Source organism: Chrysochloris asiatica, unplaced genomic scaffold (assembly GCF_000296735.1).
Source record: "Chrysochloris asiatica unplaced genomic scaffold, ChrAsi1.0 scaffold00037, whole genome shotgun sequence".
Taxonomy (NCBI): Eukaryota; Metazoa; Chordata; class Mammalia; order Afrosoricida; family Chrysochloridae; genus Chrysochloris; species Chrysochloris asiatica.
This window is the reverse complement of record NW_006408555.1, coordinates 21097570-21122001: the sequence shown is the minus strand read 5'-3', so window position 1 is coordinate 21122001 and position 24432 is coordinate 21097570. Positions and strand designations below refer to the sequence as shown.

At 36.9% G+C, this 24432-nt stretch overlaps 1 protein-coding gene across 2 annotated transcripts in view; it reads left to right on the top strand.

The window, feature by feature from the left end:
- Window positions 1-11137, top strand: part of NFAT5 (nuclear factor of activated T-cells 5, tonicity-responsive) — a 131645-nt gene extending 120508 nt beyond the window's left edge. For both annotated transcript variants that reach the window (XM_006860205.1, XM_006860204.1), the window contains 4 exons: window positions 1-37; window positions 6732-6880; window positions 7743-10233; window positions 10902-11137. The exon at window positions 1-37 is cut by the window's left edge and continues 3 nt beyond it. In XM_006860205.1, coding sequence (XP_006860267.1) covers window positions 1-37; window positions 6732-6880; window positions 7743-10233; window positions 10902-11137 — 2913 coding nt within the window. The remainder of the gene's footprint in view (window positions 38-6731; window positions 6881-7742; window positions 10234-10901) is intronic.
- The last annotated feature ends 13295 nt before the right edge of the window (window positions 11138-24432 follow it).

The following is a 24432-nucleotide window of genomic DNA, read 5'->3' as shown; positions in this document are numbered from 1 at the left end:
CCTGCGAGACCTTGTTCTTTTGAAGAGGCCATGAAAGGTACCAGATTGATTCTTCTCAAAATTGTAAATAGGTGATCATATATAATTTCTGAAAGGAGTCCTGGTGGTACAATGGTTAAGCTCTTAGCTTCTAACAACAGGGTTGCTGGTTTGAATCCACCAGCTGCTCCATGGGAAGAAGGTATGACAGTCTGCATCCATATAGGTTTATAGTCTTAGAAACCCTGTGGGGCAGGGTCTCCTCTGTCCTATAGAGTCACTAGGAGTAAGAGTCAACTTGCCGGCACTGGGTTTGTTTCATTTTTTTATGTTTTCTCTAACCTTTATTTATTTTTTTTTACTGTTATGTAATTACAACACTTATAAGGGTAGCTTTTATGTTGTAAAATAAATATTAGCTTTGCTAAATGCACAAACTTGTTTTTCCAGCTTGATATGTTGGAACAGAGTTTTATTTATTATCGAAAGTCCCAAGAGACATTGAAGATAACATATTTATATCTCAGGATACTATACTGGGATATGTTGTAGATTTTTTTCTTACCAGATTTGTAATACTACTATGATATACAGTGATGCTTTTGCGCTTTCATATATGAAGATGCTGCTTACATGATGGTCATTGATTTATTCTTAATAATCTGTCATTTTCATATGTTTTTCTGCCCTGACCTTGAAACCCATATGAATTAGGTCAAATTAAATAATTTTTGTGAAAATACTCAGTTTTGTTTTCTACAGACACAATATTTAGTAAACCTTACCAAATACAGTGAATTCCTTTTCCATTATCAGGAGTAAAATTTAGCATTTACATATGTAATTGTTCAGTATAGCTTGGGGTTATAATTTGACCATGGACATTTTCCAAAATAGATTAGGAAAGAATTTTTTTAGCTGCTTTGTTGTTGTCTGCCCCCAACTCATGGTAACTCTATGCACAGTAGGTATACAATGTGGCCAGTAATGTGCTATCACGTGATTCATTGAGGATCAGACCATGTGATCTATACAGTTTTCATTGGCTGGTGTTGAAAATTAAATTACCAGGCTTTTCTTCCTAGTTTGATTTAGTCTAAAAACTCTGATGAAAAGTTGTTCAGCCCCATATCAGCACACAAGCCACCACTAACAGGTTGTGGATGCACATGAGGTACATTGGCTGGGAATCAGACCCAGGGCCTTCTAATAAAAACTGAGTATTTTACCACTGCATCACCACTTTTCCCAGGGAGGAATTATTAATACAAGTAAACTACCAAGATTTTCAGATTGAACTGCAGGAAAATTTACAAATGTTAGTCACAACTAACATTCATTGAACATGTCCTAAGTGCTAGACAATTTGCCAAGCTTTTTATAGGTATTATCTCATTTAATCTTCCCAATTCTATAATTCTCATTTCGTAGATGAGGAAGCTGAGGCTCCAGAGAGGTTAAATAATTTGCCGAAGGTCACTTAGCTAGGATTAAAAAAGGATCGGTTGAGCTTCAGTAATGTAAGGTAATACATCTAAGCAAAAATAATTTAAATCATGTATAAGGTGAATAATTTTATAATTCGTTGTTAAAGAAAGGGATGTTTATGGTCTAGCCTTTGCCAGCATCAAAAGATGTTCAGCATCATTAACATTTAGGAAAATGCAGGCTAAGTCAACATCACAGTGACTAAAATGAATAATGGTGACACCAAACTTAAGTGAAGATGTATAGAAAAACTAGCTTACATTGCTTGCTTATAGGTATTGTAAAATGGTACAGCCGTTTTGGTAAACAATTTGTCAGTTCCTTGTAAAACTATATGCATGTTGTTAAGTGCCGTCAAGGGGATTCTGACGGACTCATAGCAACCCTGTATAAGGTTTCTGAGGTTGTATATCTTTGTGGGAGCATAAAGCCTCATTTTTATCCCACAGAGCAGCCGGTAGACTTGAGTCACCAACCTTGTGGTTCACAGTCCAGTGGTTATCCTGTATCCGTAACTAAGCATATGACCCAGCAATTGTACTGTTGGTCATTTATGTTCACTGTGTTTATAAAACACCCTGTACATGAATGTTCACAGTTTTATCTGAATAACAAAAACGTGTAAATAACCCAAATAATGTGAGTGGTTAAACCCTGGTACCACAGGAGCTCTGGTAGTGTAGTGGTTATGAGTTGGGCTGCTAACCTCAAGGTCATTCCGCAGGAGAGAGATGAGGCATTTTGCTCCCGTAAAGATATCCAGCCTCAAGGTTGTTATGAGTTGGAACTGACTCCATGGCACACAACCACCACCACCACATCAATGCCATGGAATACTATTGAGCAATAAAAAGTATTGTATTTTTGATACATACAATTTGAAGGAATCTTCAGAGAATTAATCCTGAATAATAATATCTATTTCCAAAAGGCTACATTCTATGTGATTTCATTTATATTATGCTTTGAAACAACATTGCAGAAATGTATAACAGATTAGTTGTTACCAGAAGTTTGGACGTGGATGTGAGGTGGAGTGGAGGGAGTAAGGGAGTTAAATAGCTGTGGTTATAAAAGGGTTATTTAAATGACACTTGTGGTGATGGAACTATTTGTATCTCGTCCGATGCTGGATCATATAAGTTTATACATATGATCAAATTGCATGGAACAAAACATGCACACACAAAGACAAATAAAATTAGAAAAATCAGAACAAGGCAAGTGGATTGTTTAAAGGTCAGCATTCTAATTTTCATGTACTGTAGTTTTGCTAGATGTTATTGAGGGGAAAACTGGGTAAAGAGTACACTAGATTCCTCTGTCTTGTTAATTTTTTGCAAAGATTTTTGATAAACAGTTTTTCATTTATCTCATTTTTGAAAGTTTAAAAAAGTTTTTAAAATGTTAATATTCAGTGATAAAACAGGAAATGCAGAGGAAAAATTGATGGCATAGATAGCAGTTTGACAGAATACATCAAAATCCTCAAAATGAACATGATGTTGTTAAACACTGTCAAGTCAGTTCCGACTCATACTGAGCCTGTGTAGGGTTTCCAGGTTTGTGGGTTTGAACTAACAACTTGGTGGTTAGCAGTTTAGTGCTTATCCTATAACACCACAACTAGTTGCATTTCTTGGTAGTTCTCTTAAGAAAATGAATTTTTATATAAATATTATGTTTTCAAAAGATTTTTATGTTAATACCATTTGTAATATCAAAAGTAATCAATTTAGAATCCAAGATACATTTTCATAATAGAAAACATTGCAGTGAGTTTTGGTTTTTTTTTCCTTAAATGATTTATTGTGAATTATGTGATAGTTTACATGGGAGAACATTAGTTTTACATTCATTCTATCATATATCGTCTCATTGCCATGGTTACAGTCCCCTCCATGCAATCCTTCCCCCCTACCCCCCAGGTCTTCAGCACACAGTTGCTCTCCCTCTCTGGATCTAAAGCCTCCAGCTGCTCCATCGCTCCACGTCATCATCGCTCCATGTCATTTCAGGCATCACTGCTTCTCTGAGTAGGGTCCCACTCTCTGCTCTTCTTCCTTGATGGTCCTAGGGACCTCCGCTCCTAGACTGAAAAGTTAATCACTCCCCTCCTTGCTATAAAATATCTACCTTTACATTTCCGACCCTCACAAACAGTCCTGATAACAATTATTCACTATTGTATCATAAGAGACCCATCTGCATTTCGTTGCATCAGCCCCGCCTAGTTAGATTGAATACTACTCACTGGAGATTCTACCTTCCTCCAGGCCCTTTGGATCTAGGTTCCCTCTTGAAAGCTTGTAAGCCAGTCACATCTTGCCTTTGTAGCCCCCCGCCCCCCATTTTGGGTAGCCAATGTCCAAGTTGCCCATCCCTGTAAGGACTTGTTCCCTCTTTTGAGCTACTGCTTCCATAGGTGTAGGTCAAGTTCATCAAATTGTATGAGAATACTTTTTTTCTCTCTCTCTCTTCTTTTTACTTCTGGTTGAGTTCTGATCATCTAGTCACTGAAGCCAGGATAAGTGGGTATTATCTGCAAGTGTGGGTGTTCTTATGCATATGCCCTCTCTTCTTATCAGCTGGACGCTTCACTCTCCACTCTAATCCTCTGTGGCTATGTCACTGACTCTGGGCCCAAGAGTCCCTGCAGTGAGTTTTTAATAAACTAGGGAAGGGCTTCTGTCATAATGTACTGGGAACAAAGCTGCCTCTAAAATTATGTGCATAAAAAATATGTGTATAAAGACTATTTTTAAAAGACGTGGAGAAAAGAGAAATACAATGAAATTTCAGCATTCTGGCTATCTTATATTTGTTGTTGTGTGCCATTGAGTCGTTTCTGACTTATAGTGACCCTGTATAGGGTTTCCAAAGAGTGGCTGGTGGATTTGAACCACAGACCTTGCCATTAGCAGTCCAGTGCTTAGTGTACATATTTTTCTTCTGTATATTCTCTAAATATTTTATAAAAAGCATGGCCCCCTCTTATTTAATAGCCTTATTGAGATGTAATTTACATACCATTCAGTACACCCATTTAAAGTTTACAACTCAGTGACTTTTAATGTATTCACAGAATTATACATTTATTACTGTTCAGTCTTAAAATATTTTCATTATACTATACAGAAACCTCATGCCCTTTAGCTTTCACCCCTGAATCTCCTTATCAACCCTAGCCCTTCTTGTTGTTGTTAAGTGCTGTGGAACCAGTTCCAACTTGTAGTGACCCTGTATAAGGTTTGTGAGGAGCAGCTGGTGGCATTTGAATTGCTGATCTTGTGGTTTGTAGTTCAGTGCTGATACTGCAGTGCCACACCCAGACTCCAGCCCTAGTTAATCACTAAACTCTTGTATGTTGCTGTTAAGTGCCAACTCATAGTGACCCTGTATAGGGTGTCCGAGGAGCAACTGGTGGGTTTGTACTGCCGAGTTTGTGATGCTGATCCTACAGTGCCACACATCTATTGGTTTGCCTATTACTGACATGTAAATGAAAGCTTACAATAGGTGATCCTTTGTTATTGTCATATTTCATGTAGCATAATGTTTGTAGCACTCATCCATGTTGTAACATGTGTCAGTGCTTAATTTCTGATTTTTTGATTACCAAATAAAATTTCACTGTATGTTGTTCTTGCATAGAGTTTCCTAGGCTGTATTCTTTATGAGAGCAGATTGCCAAGTCTTTTATCCTGAAGAGCAGCTGGTAGTTTTGAACCACTGACTGTTCAATAAGCATCCAAGCACTTAACCATTGTACTACCAGTCTAATACAAGTGGAGCTTCAAAAAGTTCATGGAAAAATGGAATGAAAAGATAATGCAGTTTTTTCCATGAACTTTTTGGAGCCAGTTTTTGTTCTCAGTATTATTTTATACATCTTCATGTGTGGTGCTTTTCAAAGGTAGCTATCCTACCAGTATGTACCACTAAAAAGTACTCTTTATAGCCAGAGTTTCTTCTTGGTATACAATTATATTTCCTTTCACAGGTTCTCAAAGTAGTGGTAAACTTTTAGATCAATATTTAATTTTATGTTCAATTCAGAAAACTGTCATTAGCAATAATATCATTTGGCACCACTAAGTGCCAGTGGTAGTCTCAAGTTGAGGTAAAAGGATAGGAATTGCTGTGGGTAGGACCAAGAGTCCGGGGGCCGGGGGGGGAGGGGATGCATTTGTAGTGAAGTGGTAGATTCCGCCATATCTACTATATGTTGTTTCTCTGGTGATAATCAGTAACCACTCTAGAGTGGAAAGGGGTGTGAAATAATTGTTCATATTGCTTTGGAAATATTATTGGTAAGCCTAAAATGGTCCTTACATATCTGAAAAGGAAGATTTTTAAGTCCTTTCTAAAAGAAATATGTTCATGTGTTGATTTTGAAAAGCAAAGTCTGTTTGAATACTTGGTGCATTTTCTAATGGAGGATTAAGTTCTGTTAAGGACAGAAATATTTCATGTTCTTTAAAAAGTTGAGACTTTATATTTTTTAGGTAGCCATACGGTAGGAGCATAGCTTTACGGAGTCCTGGTGTGGCGCTGTAGGATTAGCACTGGGCTGCAAACCACACAGCCATTCCTTGGAAGCCCTATATATAAAAGGTCGCTAGGAATCAGAACTAAGTCATCCACACTTTACAACAACAACAGCCTCCTATACCCTGGTCATATTGACCAGTGTAATTTAAGAGACCTTAAGGAGGGTCCTTATGCATCAGGCTGCTAACCTCAAGGTCGGCAGTTCAAAACTACCAGCTATTCTGCAGGAGAAAGATGAGGCTTTCTGCTCCCATAAATATTTACAGCCTTGGAAACCCTGTACAGGGTCCTAGAGTCTTGGTGTGGTGCTGTGGGTTGATACGCTGGTCTGAAAAACCGGTTTGAACACATGGTCAGCGGTTCAATCTCACCAGCTACTCTTCAGAAACTCTATTCAGGGTCACTGTGGATTGGAACCAACTAGATGGCACTTAACAACAAGGAGGGTTCTGGTTGTGGGTGTAGCTTTATTACTGAACAGCTTAAGCTTGTTACTGTTTGACCTACACTCTCAGGCCCAAAAATCTTCAAGGCAATGTTACTTTAAGAAAGGGAGTACCTATCTTAATATACCGGTTTTGTGTCTCATGCTACCATCATAGCAACGAAAGATAGACATTTAAATCAGGACTAGTAGTCAACACAGTACATTATGTAATCATTGGTTAGTTTTGTCATTTTAAACTTTTCTCTCATGTTTTTGTGTGCAGTAATGAAAACTACTGGATGTAACTTGGATAAGGTAAATATCCTTCCTAATGCCCTGATCCCTCCACTCATGTCAAGCAGTATGATTAAGAGTGAAGATGTTACTCCAATGGAAGTAACAGCAGAAAAAAGATCTTCCCCTATTTTTAAGGTGAGTTACATAGATAGACTTAGTTCCCCAAATCCTAACCTCAAATATCAAAATTGCTATTTCAAATGGTTTGATTTCTTTTCTCTATGTTTATTTGCTTTTTACTTAATTCTTCTATATTTGTTCTGCTTTGGGTGTACTTAGTGAGTTTTGCTTCTCAGAGTGAATATTTGACACTCCCAAAAAAGTAGCCCAGAAAGGGTTTTCCAATATACACTTTTGACATGGGAAAAATCAACAATTACACCTGTGGGACATGTGAAGTATTAATAAAAATGTGTACCATTTTTTAGCATTACAGAATTGGGAACATTTTCCTTCGTCCCTAGTATTTTCTTATTAACCCTTTTTTTATGTGCTCCCCATGACTCACAAAATTGAGATATTTTAAAATGTGCTATTAAATTTATATACCATGTTGTTATTGTTGTTAAGTGCCATCGAGTTGGTTCCCACTCATATATCAACCCTGTATGGGGTTTCCGAGGAGTGGCTGGTGAACTTGAACCACTGACTTTGCAGCTCAAACTGACTTTGTAGTTCTGCACATAAACCGACAAGCGCCATACCAGGACTCCTTTATATAGTATAGAAATAATATATTTTTATTACCCTCAAACTTACCTAGGCATACCAGTAGGGATTATTCTTCTACTTCCTTATTTTACTATCTTTGCATATACTAATTTTTTAAATAACCTGATGATAATAATAATAATAATCAGACATCTTATCATTGCCATTTAATTCCAAATGATAATATTGAGTAAAAATATGGCCCTGTATGTGAATTTAGAACAACAGTGATTGTTGATATATCTATATAAGCTTATTGAGGACTTTTTTTTTTTTTTCTTTTTAGACTACAAAAACAGTTGGATCAAATCAGCAAACTTTAGAAACTATCTCTAACATAACAGGAAATGGGTCTTTTTCATCATCATCATCTTCCCACTTATCATCTGAAAATGAAAAGCAGCAACAGATTCAGCCCAAGGCATACAACTCAGAGACCCTAACAACTATCCAAACACAGGACATTTCACAGCCTGGTACCTTTCCAGCAGTTTCTGCTTCTAGTCAACTGCCTAATAGTGATGCACTACTGCAGCAAGCTACACAGTTTCAGACAAGAGAAACTCAATCTAGAGAGGTATTACAGTCAGATGGTACTGTGGTTAATTTGTCACAGCTGACTGAGGCATCACAGCCACAACAGTCACCACTACAAGAACAAGCACAGGCTTTACAGCAGCAGATTTCATCAAATATTTTTCCATCACCAAATAGTGTGAGTCAGCTCCAGAATACTATTCAACAGTTGCAAGCAGGAAATTTTACGGGCAGTACTGCTAGTGGCAGCAGTGGAAATGTTGACTTGGTCCAGCAAGTTTTAGAGGCTCAACAACAGTTATCTTCTGTTTTATTTTCTGCTCCAGATGGTAATGAGAACGTTCAAGAACAGCTTAGTGCAGACATTTTTCAACAAGTCAGTCAAATTCAAAATAGTGTAAGCCCTGGAATGTTTCCCTCAGCAGAGCCAGCAGTCCATACCATACCAGATAATTTAATCCCTGGAAGAGGTGAAAATGTTCACCAACAGACTGACAATGCATTATCTAATCAGCAACAGCAACAGCAGCAACAGCAAGTGATGGAATCGTCAGCTGCAATGGTGATGGAGATGCAACAGAGTATTTGTCAGGCAGCTGCCCAAATTCAGTCAGAATTATTTCCTTCAACCGCTACAGCAAATGGAAACCTTCAACAATCTCCAGTTTACCAGCAGACTTCTCACATGATGAGTGCATTATCTACCAGTGAGGACATGCAGATGCAGTGTGAATTGTTTTCTTCTCCGCCTGCAGTTTCTGGAAATGAAACTTCTGCAACCACCACTCAGCAGGTTGCAACCACTGGCACTAACATGTTTCAGACATCAAGTTCAGGAGATGGAGAAGAAACTGGAGCACAAGCAAAACAGATGCAGAGTAGTGTCTTTCAGACCATGGTCCAAATGCAGCACAGTGGGGACAGTCAACCTCAAGTTAATCTCTTCTCATCTACAAAAACAATGATCAATGTTCAGAATAGTAGTACCCAGCAGCAAGGCAACGGTTTGTTCCAGCAAGGTAATGAGATGATGTCACTTCAGTCTGGGAATTTTTTGCAGCAGTCTTCTCATTCACAAGCTCAGCTTTTTCATCCTCAAAATCCTATTGCTGATGCTCAGAACCTTTCCCAGGAAACTCAAGGTTCTATTTTTCATAGTTCAGGCCCTATGGTCCACAGTCAGACTTCTACAACCTCCTCTGAACAAATGCAGCCTCCATTGTTTCACTCTCAAAGTACCATTGCTGTGCTACAGGGCTCCTCTCAAGACCAGCAACCAACCAACATATTTCTTTCCCAGAGTCCTATGAGTAATCTCCAGACTAACACAGTAGCTCAAGAGGAACAGATTTCATTTTTTGCAGCACAGAATTCAATTTCTCCACTTCAGTCAACATCAAATTCTGAGCAACAAACTGCTTTCCCACAGCAAGCTCCACTATCACACATTCAGACCCCTATGCTTTCCCAAGAACAGGCACAACCGTCTCAGCAGGGTCTATTTCAGCCTCAGGTATCTCTGGGCTCCCTTCCACCTAATCCAATGCCTCAGAACCAACAAGGAGCAATCTTCCAGCCTCAGCATTCAATGGTTGCCATTCAGAGTAACTCTCCATCTCAGGAGCAGCAGCAGCAGCAGCAGCAGCAGCAACAGCAGCAGCAGCAGCAGCAGCAGCAGAGCATTTTATTCAGTAATCAGAATACCATGGCTACTATGGCATCCCAAAAGCAACCAACACCTAACATGATATTCAGTCCTAATCAAAATCCAATGGCTAATCAAGAGCAACAGAACCAGTCAGTTTTTCACCAACAAAATAATATGGCACCAATGAATCAAGATCAACAGCCCATGCAATTTCAGAATCAGCCCACAGTTTCCTCACTTCAAAACCCAGGTTCTACCCAGTCTGAATCACCACAAACCTCCTTGTTCCATACGTCTTCTCAGATTCAGTTGGTCCAAGGGTCACCAAGTTCTCAAGAGCAGCAAGTAACCCTCTTCCTTTCTCCAGCATCTATGTCTGCATTGCAGAGCAGTATAAACCAACAAGACATGCAGCAGTCTCCTCTTTATTCTCCTCAGAACAACATGCCTGGAATCCAAGGAGCCACATCTTCACCTCAACCACAGACTGCTTTATTTCACAACACTGCAGGAGGCACAATGAATCAACTACAAAATTCTCCTGGCTCATCTCAACAGACGTCAGGAATGTTCTTATTTGGCATTCAAAATAGTAAGAAACTCTTAATTTCTCATTATTTAACTGTTACGTGGTTAAAATGATCAGCTGATAGTTACTAAGAGGAAGCAAAACAGTGGTTTTCAGAGTACAGAGTAGAGTTAAAAACTAGGTTCAAGTTTCAGCTCTACTGCTGAGAGACAATGAGAGATCTTAGAAAAGTTTTTGACTTTGAGGAGCTTCAATTTCTGTAACTTACTTAACAAAAAATATTGGGAGATTAAATGTGGTACCCTGGTGGTACAGTGGGTAAGCACTGAGCTGCTAACTGAAAGCGTGGCAATTTGAACACACCACTGAGCATGCAAGGAGAAGAGACTTGGTGACCTGCTCTTATTGCTGTTGAGTAGATTACAACTCATACCAATTCTAGAGGCAGAGTAGAATTGTCCATAGGGTTTCCAAGGTAGTAGTCTTTATGGAAAAGAACTCTGGTGGTACAGTGGTTAAGCACTTCAGCGGCTTACCAAAAGGAATCCAAGGTGTTCAAATCCACCAGCTGATCTGCTGAAGAAAGTTGTAGTGGGCTGTCAGGTGCCTTGGTTTTAGATGCATACTGGGTAAACCCAGTAATTAATTTCCCTAAGCAACTAATAAATATTTTTTCATGAATTTTAACAGAAAGTAATCAGGTAGCTTCTCTATTTTAAATGTCTCTGTAGACTGTAGTCAGCTTTTAACGTCTGGACCAGCCGCATTGCCAGATCAGTTGATGTCTATAAGTCAGCCTGGCCAACCACAAAATGAGGCCCAGCCACCTGTGACAACACTTCTGTCTCAGCAAATGGCAGAGAATTCTCCACTGGCATCATCTATAAATACCAGTCAGAACATTGAAAAGATTGATTTGCTTGTTTCGTTACAAAACCAAGGAAACAATTTAACTGGCTCCTTTTAACTGGATATGTAAGTACTGTATTTTACCTTCTTTTGTATTGAAAGGCAGCAACAAGTTTTATTCTTAGCATATTTGGGTTATTGTTGTTGAGTGCCATTGAGTGGGTTCTGACTCACAGAGACCCTGTATACGGTTTCCAAAGAGTGGCTGCTGGGTTTGAACCACTGATCTTGTGGTTAGCAGTCTAGTACTTATCCTACAGTGCCACACCAGAAACTCCATAAGAACTCCCTGGTGGTGCAGTGTTTAAGTACTCGGCTATTAACCGAAAGCTTGATAGTTTGAGCCCACCCAGCATCTCTCAGGAAAAGATAAGGCAATCCACTTCTGTAAAGACTTGTTATTTAGTGCCATTGGTTCTGACTTGTGATGACTCGGTGTAGGGTTTCCAAGGCTATAAGCCTTACCTTTCTTCTTCAAAGCGGCTGGTGGACTCGAACCACTGACCTTGTGGTTCACAGTCCAATGCTGATTCAATAGAACCACCGCTCTGTAGATATTTAGGTTGACCTAGCACTACTTGGGGCCACGATGTCACCGTGGTTAAGCATATTTCTGATAATTGGAAGGTCAGCAATTTAAACCCACCATGGGAGAAAGATACAGCAGTCTGCTTCCATTAATATTACAACCTTGGAAATCCTACAGGGTCACTATCAGTCTGAGTCTACTCAGTGACAGTAGGTTAGTAACTTACACTCTTTCATGTCTTTCATGTCTTAAAATAGTTTCTAAAGATACTACTTTTTAATTTTTTTTTTTTTTTTTTACTAATTACTCTGAATGATTGCTTAGGGTTGTTTGTTATTATTAGACATTCCACTAGCTCTGAGGCTCTGCTTAGAATGACAGAACATCTGATGAATATGTAAAATATATTACCTTTTTATGGTGTGTTGGGTATGATTATGTCTCATTTTTCCTTTCATCAAAAAACAAACATTTAGTCAGAAAAATCTGTGGGTAAGTAAACATGATAAGGTATCATTTCTAGAACTGTAATATACTTTAGGATCATTCAGGGTAACAGGAACTTAATAAATGTTTTCCCACCCTAATGAATTGTTTTCACATTTTTTCTTTCTTTTTCAGAAATTCCATGAAGAAGAACCTGATTCCAAGATGCCCTGAGATCTTGTGGTTCCATGAGGATTATTGAACTTTAAAAACAAAACAAAATATGAAAAACTGTTTGAATAAATGACTAGATTTTACTCTGACTGCAGAAGAGCACCCTTCTGCTGCCTGTTGCAGATTGGCTACCCATGTTAATATCTAACATGCAGATTTTGTATTCCTGGTAACAGTGGTGACTGAGAATCAATTTGAGTTTCCAGCTGAGAGAATTCATTGTTGCTCTTTTCCTAGGCACTGTTTCTATAACAATAGTACAGTTTAAATGTAATGCTGGACTGTTCAGTCATTATTGCTATTAGAAAATAATTCATATCATCATGTTTACTTTTGGTTTTCAGTTATTTACTTTCCTGTGTTGTTTTGGTTAACTAATGGTTTTCAAAAAAGTAAAGTTCAAATACTAAGTCTGTGATTTTTCAATTTCAAAAGCACAGCTGTTGGCCAAAGTGAAGGAATTGTTTTTAAATTTTTATGGAAAAACTGAAGGGGTAACATTCTGACAAATGCTGTGTATTATGGATATTTTGATACCCAAGAGAGAACGCTTTATTTAACACAAAGGCAATCAGTACATTACCAGACTGGAAACAGCTGGAGTACTATTGATTTTCTTTTTCAGAGTTGTTAATTCTTTGTGTTTCTACTAGGGGATGTAGCCATAACTGTGCATAGAAAAGGAATTATCAGGCTCTATAAAAAATGAAGGGATAGCATGGTAAATCATGTTCTAATATGTTCTTCAGAATTTAAATTGACAGAATAATTTGAGTCTTAGAATGGTGTTCCCTTTTTATATTCATCCATATTCTTTTCCTCTCTTTCTCATTTCATTTTAGATAATTATTAATACACTACTGGCTTTATGACCCTGTAGCAACTTAAAGGAAAAAGGCCACTTTTTCCTAAGGGTAATCTAATAACTCGTGCAGCACAGGGCAGGAGAGTGAGTACCCTTCAGGAATTGACTGGGAGTTGGTTCCTGAGAAATAATGCATTTTTGTTTTTTCTGTGAACGGTGCTGTTCTGAAATTTTCTCATTTTCCCTCTTACAGAAGCAGTTACATTTTAATTCAAAACAAAACTAAAATTTCTTGAAACATTACTTCTTCCTGAGCTGCAGTGAGTGTAGTTCACTTGTCACCTCAGTGCTTTATGGTTTGAAGTGGTCCCACAAGCCTTAGGCTTTACAGGGTCATACCATTTGACTTACAATAAAGAATTGACTTTTATTACATCTATAAAGAGCAAAGTAACACACTCCAGAACTTACAGTTGTAGCATTAGATTAGTTTTGGGTGTTCTTGCCACTCATGAGATGCCTGCTTCTTACTACAACCTGTTGTCTGGACACGTGTTTTTTGTTTTTTTCTCCTTTTGGCATGTAGAAAGCTGTTAATACAGTCTAAGGCCAAATTGTGTGGCTTCTATATGTTGATAAAATGTTTTTGGCATCCTTGTCCATTTAGTTTTGTAAGTGTACAAAAAATAGCCTGTTCATTGTTTGTTGAAGGCTACTTTTCTTTTTTTTTTTTTTTTGATGGTTTAGTTGAACTATGAGAAATTGTGATGTTTGGTTTTGTTTGTACAGCCAAGTTTCTACCCCCTTTTTTTGTGTGTGATGGTCTTCCTTAGTTCTTTGTGGTCTTTTAATTTGTTTTTGTTTGTTTTTGTTCTCATATATTCTTCCCTCAACCCCAGCTCTTTCTTCCTTTCTCTCTCTGATTGAGAGGCATTGAATTACGTTTTCAGTAGTACAGGCTTCTTGCCGATATGAAGGGAACTTTTTCAGAAAGAGACCTACTCTGGGTCATTTAATTTTGAATACAGTTTTCAATCGTTCAAGTTTTGGATGGTTTATATCTAATGTGTGTTTCATTTTTTTGGAAAGCTATATTTTGTATTTAGGAAATGGTATACTATTTTGCTATTTGTACTGAGTGAGTACATTGGCATAAATATAGAAATTTATATATATATATATATATATACATATATATAAACTATTCTTTTTTTGCCACACATTTTTGTGGTAAATTTGTGAGTTTGTCTGATGTTCTACCACAACGTGGCGTCTGCTAACAGTGTGGGGAGGGGGGGTTTGTTATGTCTTTATTGAGTATTTAAGTATCTTCTAAAACAAATGACTTGTTCATCTGTGGCCATTCCATCAGGCAGTACTTTGATGTTACTAGTGGGTTAAAGGCAGCTTACTGTGTGTTTGCTGGGTCTTTCCCTCGGCAAAATGTTAGGTAAGGAAACCCATATTGTTGTGTCAATTGGTGTTTCACAAGAATGAGCCATTCAGTCTTTGCTCACTATGTATTTAATATTTTATTATTGTTGTTATTGTTATTATTATTAATTGGCTTTCTGTATTCTATGCCTTTTATTTATAAAGACACTAAAAAAAAAGTTTGTAATTTTAATAACATTTACCCCATCTTATAATATCCAGAGCTACTTTATAGACTGTCTGAACCAAAAGCATTTTCCTCAGTATCTCTTCTTCCCCCATCCTATCAGAAAAAAAATTACCCAGTATAGTTCAGGGTACGTGAAAGATCAGCCACACAATCCAGTGCTTCAATTTAAAATAGAAAATTCTAACTTTAGAGGGGTAACTGTAACGTCAGAAAGCCAGTCTACCCAGCAGACATAAAAATAAGTAGAAATCAAATGCCGTAAGATTATTTCTGAGTTTCTGAAATTTTTTGTAAGAGATTCCATAGAAGACTCAGGAATTCTATTTGTTCATCAAATTCCACCTAGAATATTTATTAACACTGTACTATCAGTGAAGTGGTGGTAAGACTGGCTTGTGTTATGAAATGTTGATTGCTGATACCAAGTCAGCAGGGACCAATTTTCTGTTTTATATTATCTAAGTTTAGAACAGAACATATACCTGAACTATAGTGGTTTGGTTGGATGAAGGCAGAAAATCCAGTTTTTATTTAACTAATTTTGTGGTTATTTATACAAGGGCTGTGCTATGCTACCATATTCTTGTTCCGTAATGATGGGTTTCTTTTTTTTTTAACATTGTTAATTGTACCTTACCCTTAAAAAGGTCACTGTTAAGTATAGATTTCTGAATATATGATTTGATTACAAAAAGTATTTGTCTTCTTGAAGAGTTAGCTCAGTGGTTGATATTTGTGCTGTAAATGCAATTTCCAGATTACTGTTACAAGTTCATAGATACATATAGGAGAGACTAAGATTATATTATTAGATATATTTGATGGCAGAAGGACCCAAATATACTGTGAACCACATTTTACTTCCTTAAGTTGTTAAATTCAATTGGTCTTGCTTTCAGCAACTCAATGCTCGGAGCTTATCGATGTGCGTGTGTTTGTGTATGTATAAATGTGTGTGCTATTCCTTATTGTCATTCCATTTTCCACATGAACATGGGAAAAAATAACTACAAGTCAGATTTTGTTTTTGACTAGAAGTCATGTTACCTTTGTCATTAGAGTATCATGTTGTTACTTCCTTAGCCAATGCAAATCTGTTTCAGCCAGTCTCCCTAGAACAGATGTTTAAAGGGCTAGGTTTATTATAGACGCAGTATTAATATCAGATCTTCTTTCCTTCCTTTTTCCCTCCCTTCCTCCATTGCTCGTAATATTGTTTGTGACATAGTTGGAAAGTAATATTTAGGTTATTATGGTGACAATAGTGAGTTGGTTCCGTCTCATAGTGACCTTCTTAGAGTTTCCGAGGCTGTAAATCTTTACAGGAGCAGAAAACCTCATCTTTGTCCTACAGAATCACGGGTAGTTTCTAACTGCTGACCTTGATTGAGATTAGCAGCCCAACTCATGACCACTATGCTACCAGAGCTCTTTATGCCATTATAGATGTTTGTTTTGAGAACGTAAGACCTGAAAAGTATGAGTAAAATAGACCAAAGTAAACTGCTTTCATAGTCACAAATTCTATGTAGTTTATTAATATTCACTATAGAAATCTGAGGATTTTTTTTTTTTTCATTCTTCTGGTTTCTAGTTCCTAATTAATTTTTATCTGTTTAATTGAAAATTGTGTGGTTCCTATAATAAACCTACCAGCTGCTCCTTGGAAACCCTATATCTGGTTGTTATGAGTTGAAACCATCTCGACTGCAATTAACATAATGTTTTCCTCTGCTTCATGACCATAGGCTTCTTCCATAACCTACATGCCTTTGGTTACTTGAAGGAACTTAAAAGAAAGAGAAACTGTGGATAGTTCAGATTTCCTAAAGAAATAGCTCAAGTGTGTACCTTAGTATGTGAGTAGAGTCTTATATCATATATATTTTCTCCTCTATTTGTGTCACTAGACTTAAGTTGTAGAGATTATGATCCTATAGCAAACATCAGAATAATAGTTAAAATACCATGTGTGAGTTGCCCCACTGCTCCGCTTATTTCTTTAACTTTTGTGTCATTTCTAGTGTCAGTTGTTAGTAAAATTCTCCGCTTTCTTTTTCAGGTAATTTTTTTTAATTAGTATTTTGTATCTAGATTAAATGCTTATGAAAAAAGTGCCTTTTTTACCTGACAGTGCCCCTTCTTATAATTTTGTTTTTTCGCTATTGCCAAAACACACATATAAATGGTTTTATTAGGTCCCAACTCTCAATTTTTCCGTTTAGCCATCCTTTCCTCCATTTCTTAACCACAGTAGAAAACAATATTGTTAAGTCTGGCTCCCTTTGACGGATGAGTAGCAGAAAATATGCACTGTTAGAATTCTTATTTTGAGGGCGAGTAAGGAATTATAGAATTGTACTGGTTTAGGCTATATATAAATTAACAATATACTTGTCTTTATCATGACCAAATAATGATATATATGTCTTCTGTGAGTGCTAATGAAGTTTTCACTGTGTGTGAGACTGCATGCACACAGCTGTGTATAATGAAATTAAAGGCAAGAAGTATTTCGAGCATCTGCTCTGATCCTAATTTGTTGTTGTTGTTGTTAGGTGCCATCGAATTGGTACCTTAGTACCGACTCATAGTGACCCTATGCACAACAGAATGAAACACTGATGAGTGAAATAAATCACTGAAACATACTTTAGGTAAAAGCTTGGTAAAATACATTTTGCCATCTGGACAGAAGCAGATAATTCATAATAGTGTACTTTTTGTCCATCAAAACACCTCAATTAACCTGCTTAGTAAAACTAATGTTAAAGGAAATGAAGATGAAGTAACTGCTGAATCCCTCCAGAATTAATGATAATTCCTTTCTGTCAGATATAGTGGGATTGAGTGTCCCTCAGTGGTTTTTTTGTTGTTAATTTTGCTCATGATCCAACTTTAACACAAGTGGTGTTACCTGAAGAAAAGGCCATCAGCAACAAGACAGGATGGTAGTCCCTTTTGGTAGAGTTGCTTTTCCCATGGAGTATTTCCATGACTGCAGTGGCACTGAAGTTAGCAAACCTTTATGCAATATTCTTAGGACCCTGTTGATATGCACTTTAATCATTCCAAAGAAGCCAAGAATGCTGTATAGTGATGGTCCCTTCTTAATTATCTAGAGTAGTACTTCGATTAATTTTTACTTTTGATAGCCAATTTGTTATATGTGTTACGAGGATGTTTTCAAAAATGATTGTACAATAGGGCTTAAAGCCTTTAAAACATTGTTGTTATTAGTTACCGTCAGTTCTGATTCATGGAGAACCCATGGAATTGAGTATAAAGGAAAATTATTGCACTACAGCAAATCATTTTAAAAAATGTAAACTGTCAGCTTGCTAATTGAGAATTAATTAAAAACAGCCTTCTTCCTTTATATTTTCTGTGTCATGTATATAAGAACATTATAATACATCATTTTCTACATATATATTATGTGAAACCAGTGGTTCTCAATGTGTGCTCCTTGGCCCACTAGTCAGCTTCAGTATCACCTGGGAACTAGTTAGCAATGCAGATACTGGAGTCATGCTGAATCAGGAATTCTTGAGTAGGGCCAAGCAATCTGTGTTTTAACAAACCCTCCAGGTGATTCAGCTGTACATTAAAGCTTGTGGACTACTGGTGTAAACTATATACGTTATGATCTAGAATGTATTTGTTATTTTTCACACATACAGATACAGATATGCATTGCTTAATACATAAATTCTGCTTAACCTGGTTATCCATATATATTCATTTATTGGCAATGGTAATTTATTTTCAGTACTGTCTATAGAAAATACAGTATTGTTTATATACATGTACAATTATATTATTGATATTCAGTTAACTTAGTTTGTCATTTTTCTACCACTTACTAAAAGTTTACATTAAATGACTGATTTAAATATATAGGTGCAGTGTTCTGTATTTCTTTTAATTGTTGTGACATTTAAGTCGCTAATATAATTGATGGGTGCTAAAGTCTCCTGCTTATCCATAAGATGGGTACCTTTAGACTTTCTTTTAATTGCCCCTTACTTTACCAGCAGACCACAGTTTTGCTCTGGCTAGATCAACTCTCAGAACAAAATTATTTGTCATTTCGCATATTTACATTTCTGTCTGTGATAGCAAGATGATTGGCCAGGTCAACATAGTATAATTTCTTTAATAGATAAAATATCTTTAAAAGCAGCTTGCATTTTATATGCACTGATGCAATAGAATTATAGCTATCCTTGGGAGCTTATGCTTTAGACAAAAGTTATTTACTAAAATACACAAGATATACAATCTGGGCATTTTTTTCTCTTAGTTGTATACATTACAGTAAATGTAAACAAACAAGATAAGTCAATGTGCCCATTCATTTTAGTCTCCTTGTATAATTGCAATACTTCCATTATTCTAATTCTCCTACTGTTTATAAAATCACAAGTAACACATGAAAAAAATGTTCACATTCCAGAATAATAATACTTTAAATATGTACTCACTTTATAAAAATCACCACTGCTATCTTTGCTTAATAGTAGCAGTGGAAATGTAAGTGGCTTACTCTACAAACTTTGGTGCTGGCAAATACGTAGACAAACTGTTGGGAGAAGCTGTAGTTACATTCCTCCTTTCTCATCCCCTTCCCTTACATACTCTGTTGCATAATATATTGCTGGACCCAGAGGATCTGACCACAACTTTATTCAACTCTGACTTGTTGTACCTTTTGTTAAAAGCTCCATGTTTAAACATAAATCTTGATTATCCCAGAGCTCTCATTTCTTTTTCAGAAGTCATTTACCTGGTTTGAAATACTACGTAAGGATGGCTTATTACTATTTTAGCTAATGAACCTCAGGACAACACACACACACACATGTACACATACATTACAGTCTCAGATGAGAGTAGGTTGGGAATCAGACTTCTGTCCAACTAAGAACTGTCCTGCACTGAGATGCTTGTGACTACGTTTAACTACAAACTAATTTCAATGAACTTGAGCTCATTTCTTTTGATCTAATGAATGTTATCTACTCGCTTTGTTCCTTAATACTTGTTGATAAGCTCCAAGTAGTTGCTAATTTTTGACAACTTAGTTCTGAGTTTCATTCACTTCTTTTACTCAGTCATTTAATAAGTATACTACAAATATTTCATTAATCTTTTCTCAAGTGGTTTAGCTGCAATTCTGCCATTAAACTTTTTAGAAATTTATTTGCTTGAGCACTCTGATCAACCACTGAACTGCCTTCCTCCATTGTCCTGCAGTGATGTATGGGTTACATTTTTGTGCATATGGCTTTCATAGTTGGAATTTCAGAGCACTGATACCAGGTGTTCTCAGTTCATTCTCTGGGGGAATTTTATTTGCATCTATGTTTTTAGCTATCTGTGATAACTTGTTAAATATTAAAAAGATATTTTGCTTCTATTGGAACATTTGTATACCCGCAACTATATTTCTGTAAACAGCTGCAGTCAAAAATAAAACATTGAAAGTTTTCACTTTGCAGTGAATAGCTGTCTTTCCTCTTTAGACTTTGTGAGTGAGTTTGCATTTTTGACTATCAACTTTGAGTAACTTTGACTATGTGGCTGAAATTATAAAATCATTACTAAAGATGTACTAAATATTTTTTAGTAGTTTATTTCTAATAATTTTTTCAGACACCATACAAATGATACAGCATGACAGAATTTTTGTTTTAAATAGATGTTTTATTTTTATTAAATTAATGCATATACATGGTTCCAAATCATGTAGCCTACAGATGCTTTGGATGAAAATCAAGTCTTCCATCCATCAGTTCCCATACCCAGCGACAATCTTTTTATTCTCCTGGTAGTTAGTTCTACATGTATAAATTACCAGAGGGTGCTATGTAATTGATTTGAATTAAATAAAAATTATGTTAGGTGATACACTGATGGACACTATTTTAAACATACGTGAGGGCTTCAAAAAGGTCATGGAAAAAAATCCATATTATCTTTCCATTCCTTTTTCATGAACATTTTGAAGCCCCCTTGTAGCTATATTCATTTTTTGATAGGCATTAAAAAAAAATGTGCCTGCCTACCACACTAGGGAGAAAAGTGAGTGAAATTAAAAGTAAGATATCTATTGAGTTTTTAACATATCCAACTTTATATCTGAATGAGGTGTCACTTTGAAGGATCATAAGTTTATATCAACAGTACTGTCGTGGTACGCTTTCGGCATTGACTTCATTCACACTGAAACAACTATCATAAGAATTTTAGTAAGTATAAGCATCAAATTGTCACTTGGTCTAAAAAACAGTATCTGTGGGGAAAGACTGATGTGAAGATGGGATGTGGCTTAGCTGCCAGAAAAGCTGATGCAATTTTGCGTAACGTAATTGAAGTGTATAGTGTGTGTGTCCACAACAAGAGGTAATTGTCCCACTTTATTTCAAGCTGTTAAGAGCACTGTTTCTAAGGAACAGACAAATTCTCAGCAGCCATATAATCAGACCTAGAAGAGAACTGGAACATCATTTGTCCCTGCTCAGTATACAAAAGGAACTCTAGAAGTAGAAATGCAGCTATATTTTCTCAACAGCAGCACTAATGGTCTTGCTTTCACAAAGAGGTATTGGTTGCTATCTGGTGCTCTATTTTATAGAGTCGGCATCTCTGCTTCTATAAATGTAACAGTGGTTATAAAAGCCCGAACATCTGAGTTTGCCTATCTAGTTGAGTTCTGGCTCCATTCCTCAGTTTCTTTATGTATATCCAGACAATCAATCTCCATGTTACAAAAGTCCAGTAGTTAAAAACCAACCCTCAGAAAGCCTATTATATTAAAAATTCAAAGTACGTACTGTTTGTGATGCACATCAAAACATTACTATATTCTTATATATTAAAGATGGTTTAGTGTATCTCAAAGTGTTTACTGTTTTTATACATAGAAAGGTGCACTGTATGCATGAAGACAGTTGACTGATCTTAGATATGAACCCCGAACCCTGTACCAAGTACTTTTCTTCTTAAACAATTACAACTTAAAGACAGGCTTAGGAACAGAACTCTTTTGTAATCCAGGGACTGCCTGTAATGGAAACAATAAAATTCTCATAGAGTTGTTGTAGGAGTTAAAATATATTAGTATATTAATAAATATATTACTTGTAAAATTACTTAGTATCAGAGGCAAAGGTATAAGTGCCTAATAAATGTTTATTTGTACAAAGAGGCTTCACAAAGTTCATGGGAAATTTCCATTATCTTTACATTCCATTTTTCCACAAATTCTGTGAAGCTTTGTATTAATATTACTACTGACACTGCTGTGCTTCTGTCGCATGTACACTGGGTCCTGATATCCTTCTGTTTTTTTCAAAGACATGTTTTTATTGTCTTCATTCTACAGCATCAGAAAGAACCTTTTCTGTCTCTGAGAATCACTGGCATAGAAATCTATTTTGAAAAACAGAAACACTTCCATTGGCCACACAAGCAACCCCCTCTCATCTCTCTCCTCCAAGTCCCTCTTGGGCCCATTCCAATCAGGTTTTCATTATCTCATTCTGCTGAAATAGTGTGGTACTGGTTAGTGTGTTAAATCACAAGGTCTACGGTTCAAGCTCACCAGCCACTCCTAGAGGAAACCGTGATGTGTAAGGGTCAATATGAATCAGAACCAACTTGACAGCACTTAACACCAACTGAAGCAACTCCTATCAGAGTTGCCAATAGCTTCCACATTGCCAACCCCAAGTCAATGAATCTTCTGTCTCATCCTACTTAGCTTATCACTGCTTGCCACACCTGATCACTCCTGTGAAGCACTTGTTTCACCTGGTGCTCCGGGCACTACTCTCTCTTGGCTCTTCTGCTTCACTTCTTTGCACATTCATTGTCTTAACCTCCTAACAATGGAGAACTCTAGGACAATGATCAGACCTGTCCTCTTACTGCATAGGCTAAAACATCTTTTCTGTCTCTGTCTTTTCAAATTCCATGAGAGGATCCAAATCCATTTTTCCATGTCCATTCAGTATGAAGAAGTCCTGTTAGGTGAGCTTTCAAGCAAAATCTCCAAAATTTATGATTCAGTCCTGTGATCCTGTTCCTCAGTAGACGCCCACTTTTGCCTGAATGCGTCTTCTTCACTGACACCAAGAAATGTTTGGTCTGTTTTATAGAGATTAATTTTATTGATTTAATGTGAAAGTTTTGAGAAGTTTACACAAAATTGCACTGACAGTGACCAATCTAAACCCACTGCCATCAAATACATTCTAACTCATGGCAACCTGACATAGGACAGAGTAGAACTGTCGCAGAGGGTTTGAAGCCTATTAATCCTTACAGAAGTAGACAACCACATCTCTATCCTGCAGAATGGCTGGTGTATTTGAATCACGACCTTCTGGTTAGCAGCTTAGTACTGATAACTACCATGTCACCAGGGACCCCAGTGACAATGAAGGAGGCTACAGAAAATATTTCCAAATGGAAACACCCAGCCTTCTGCCATGGAGACAGTGCAGAGAGAAAAAAAAATACCCAGTACTCGGCAGTATCTGGAGTCATGCTGTGGCACCGTAGCACTATAGGATAAGCACTGGACTGCTGACTGCAATGCCAGGTCAGTAGTTCAAACCCAAGAACCTCTCCTTGGAAACCCTATACAAGGTTTACAGCATCTGGTAAAGAAGGTTCTCCAAGCCTGGAGTAATTTCCTTACCAGGTAAGTCTGCATCATTTATTTTCTCTTAATGTACGTACCAGAGGACTCCTGGTATGGTGCTGTAGGAGCAGCATTGGACTGTGAACCACAAGTTCAGCAGTTCAAATCCACCAGCTGCTCCTTGGACAGGGTCGCTGTGATTTGGAACCTACTCGATGGCAGTTAACAACAATGTACCTGAAGAGGGCAGTCTTGTATCATATACTATGTGAATTCTGCCGACAGTGGAAAAGGAGCTCAGTAGCATAGTAGTTAGAAATTGGGCTGCTAATCTCAAGGTCAGTAGTTCCAAACTACCAGCTGTTCTGTGGAAGACAGATGAGGCTTTCTGCTCCTGTAAAGATTTACAGCCTCATACCCTGTACAGGGTCACTATGAGTCAGAACCGACTCCATGGCACACCAACAACAACCAATAACAATAAAAAGAGATGTACTTTAAATGGAAAATTAGAATATTAGGCCAAATTCTCCACCAAAGTTTAATAAAAATCTAGGCATCTAAATTTAGTTTAAAAATCTTGGGACAAAAACATCATTAAAAGGACAGATAATCAGTTTTAGCAACAGTACAAAGGTAACCTTACAGGATTTTCTACTTTTTTAGAAAGCTGATTACAAGTATTTAGTTATTTGTAAAATTTTTAGGGGTGAAAGAGGAGTGCTAGTAAATGATTTCGATAGCCCTTCACAACTCCAAAATGTTAAAGAATGGGGCTTCAAAAGTTTGTAGAAGAATTCCATTATCTTTCAATCCTGTGTTTCCACAAACTTTGAAGCCCCTTGTCATTTCAAGTTAGTAAAAAATCTGGTAAGTTTATAAGGTGATGATGGAGGTTTTAATGGTTTATTGGTTTAAGAATTTTATCATTTACTTAACACGCCTCCTTTTGGAGCTAGATATCCTAAGCACTTTAAACATTTGAAGCTTTGGAGGAGTATTTTCTTGATTTCATTCAGTATAGCAGATCAAGGGTTTACATGTTTGGTTTCTTTTGGCAAACATTAAAGTGGAAGGTTGAA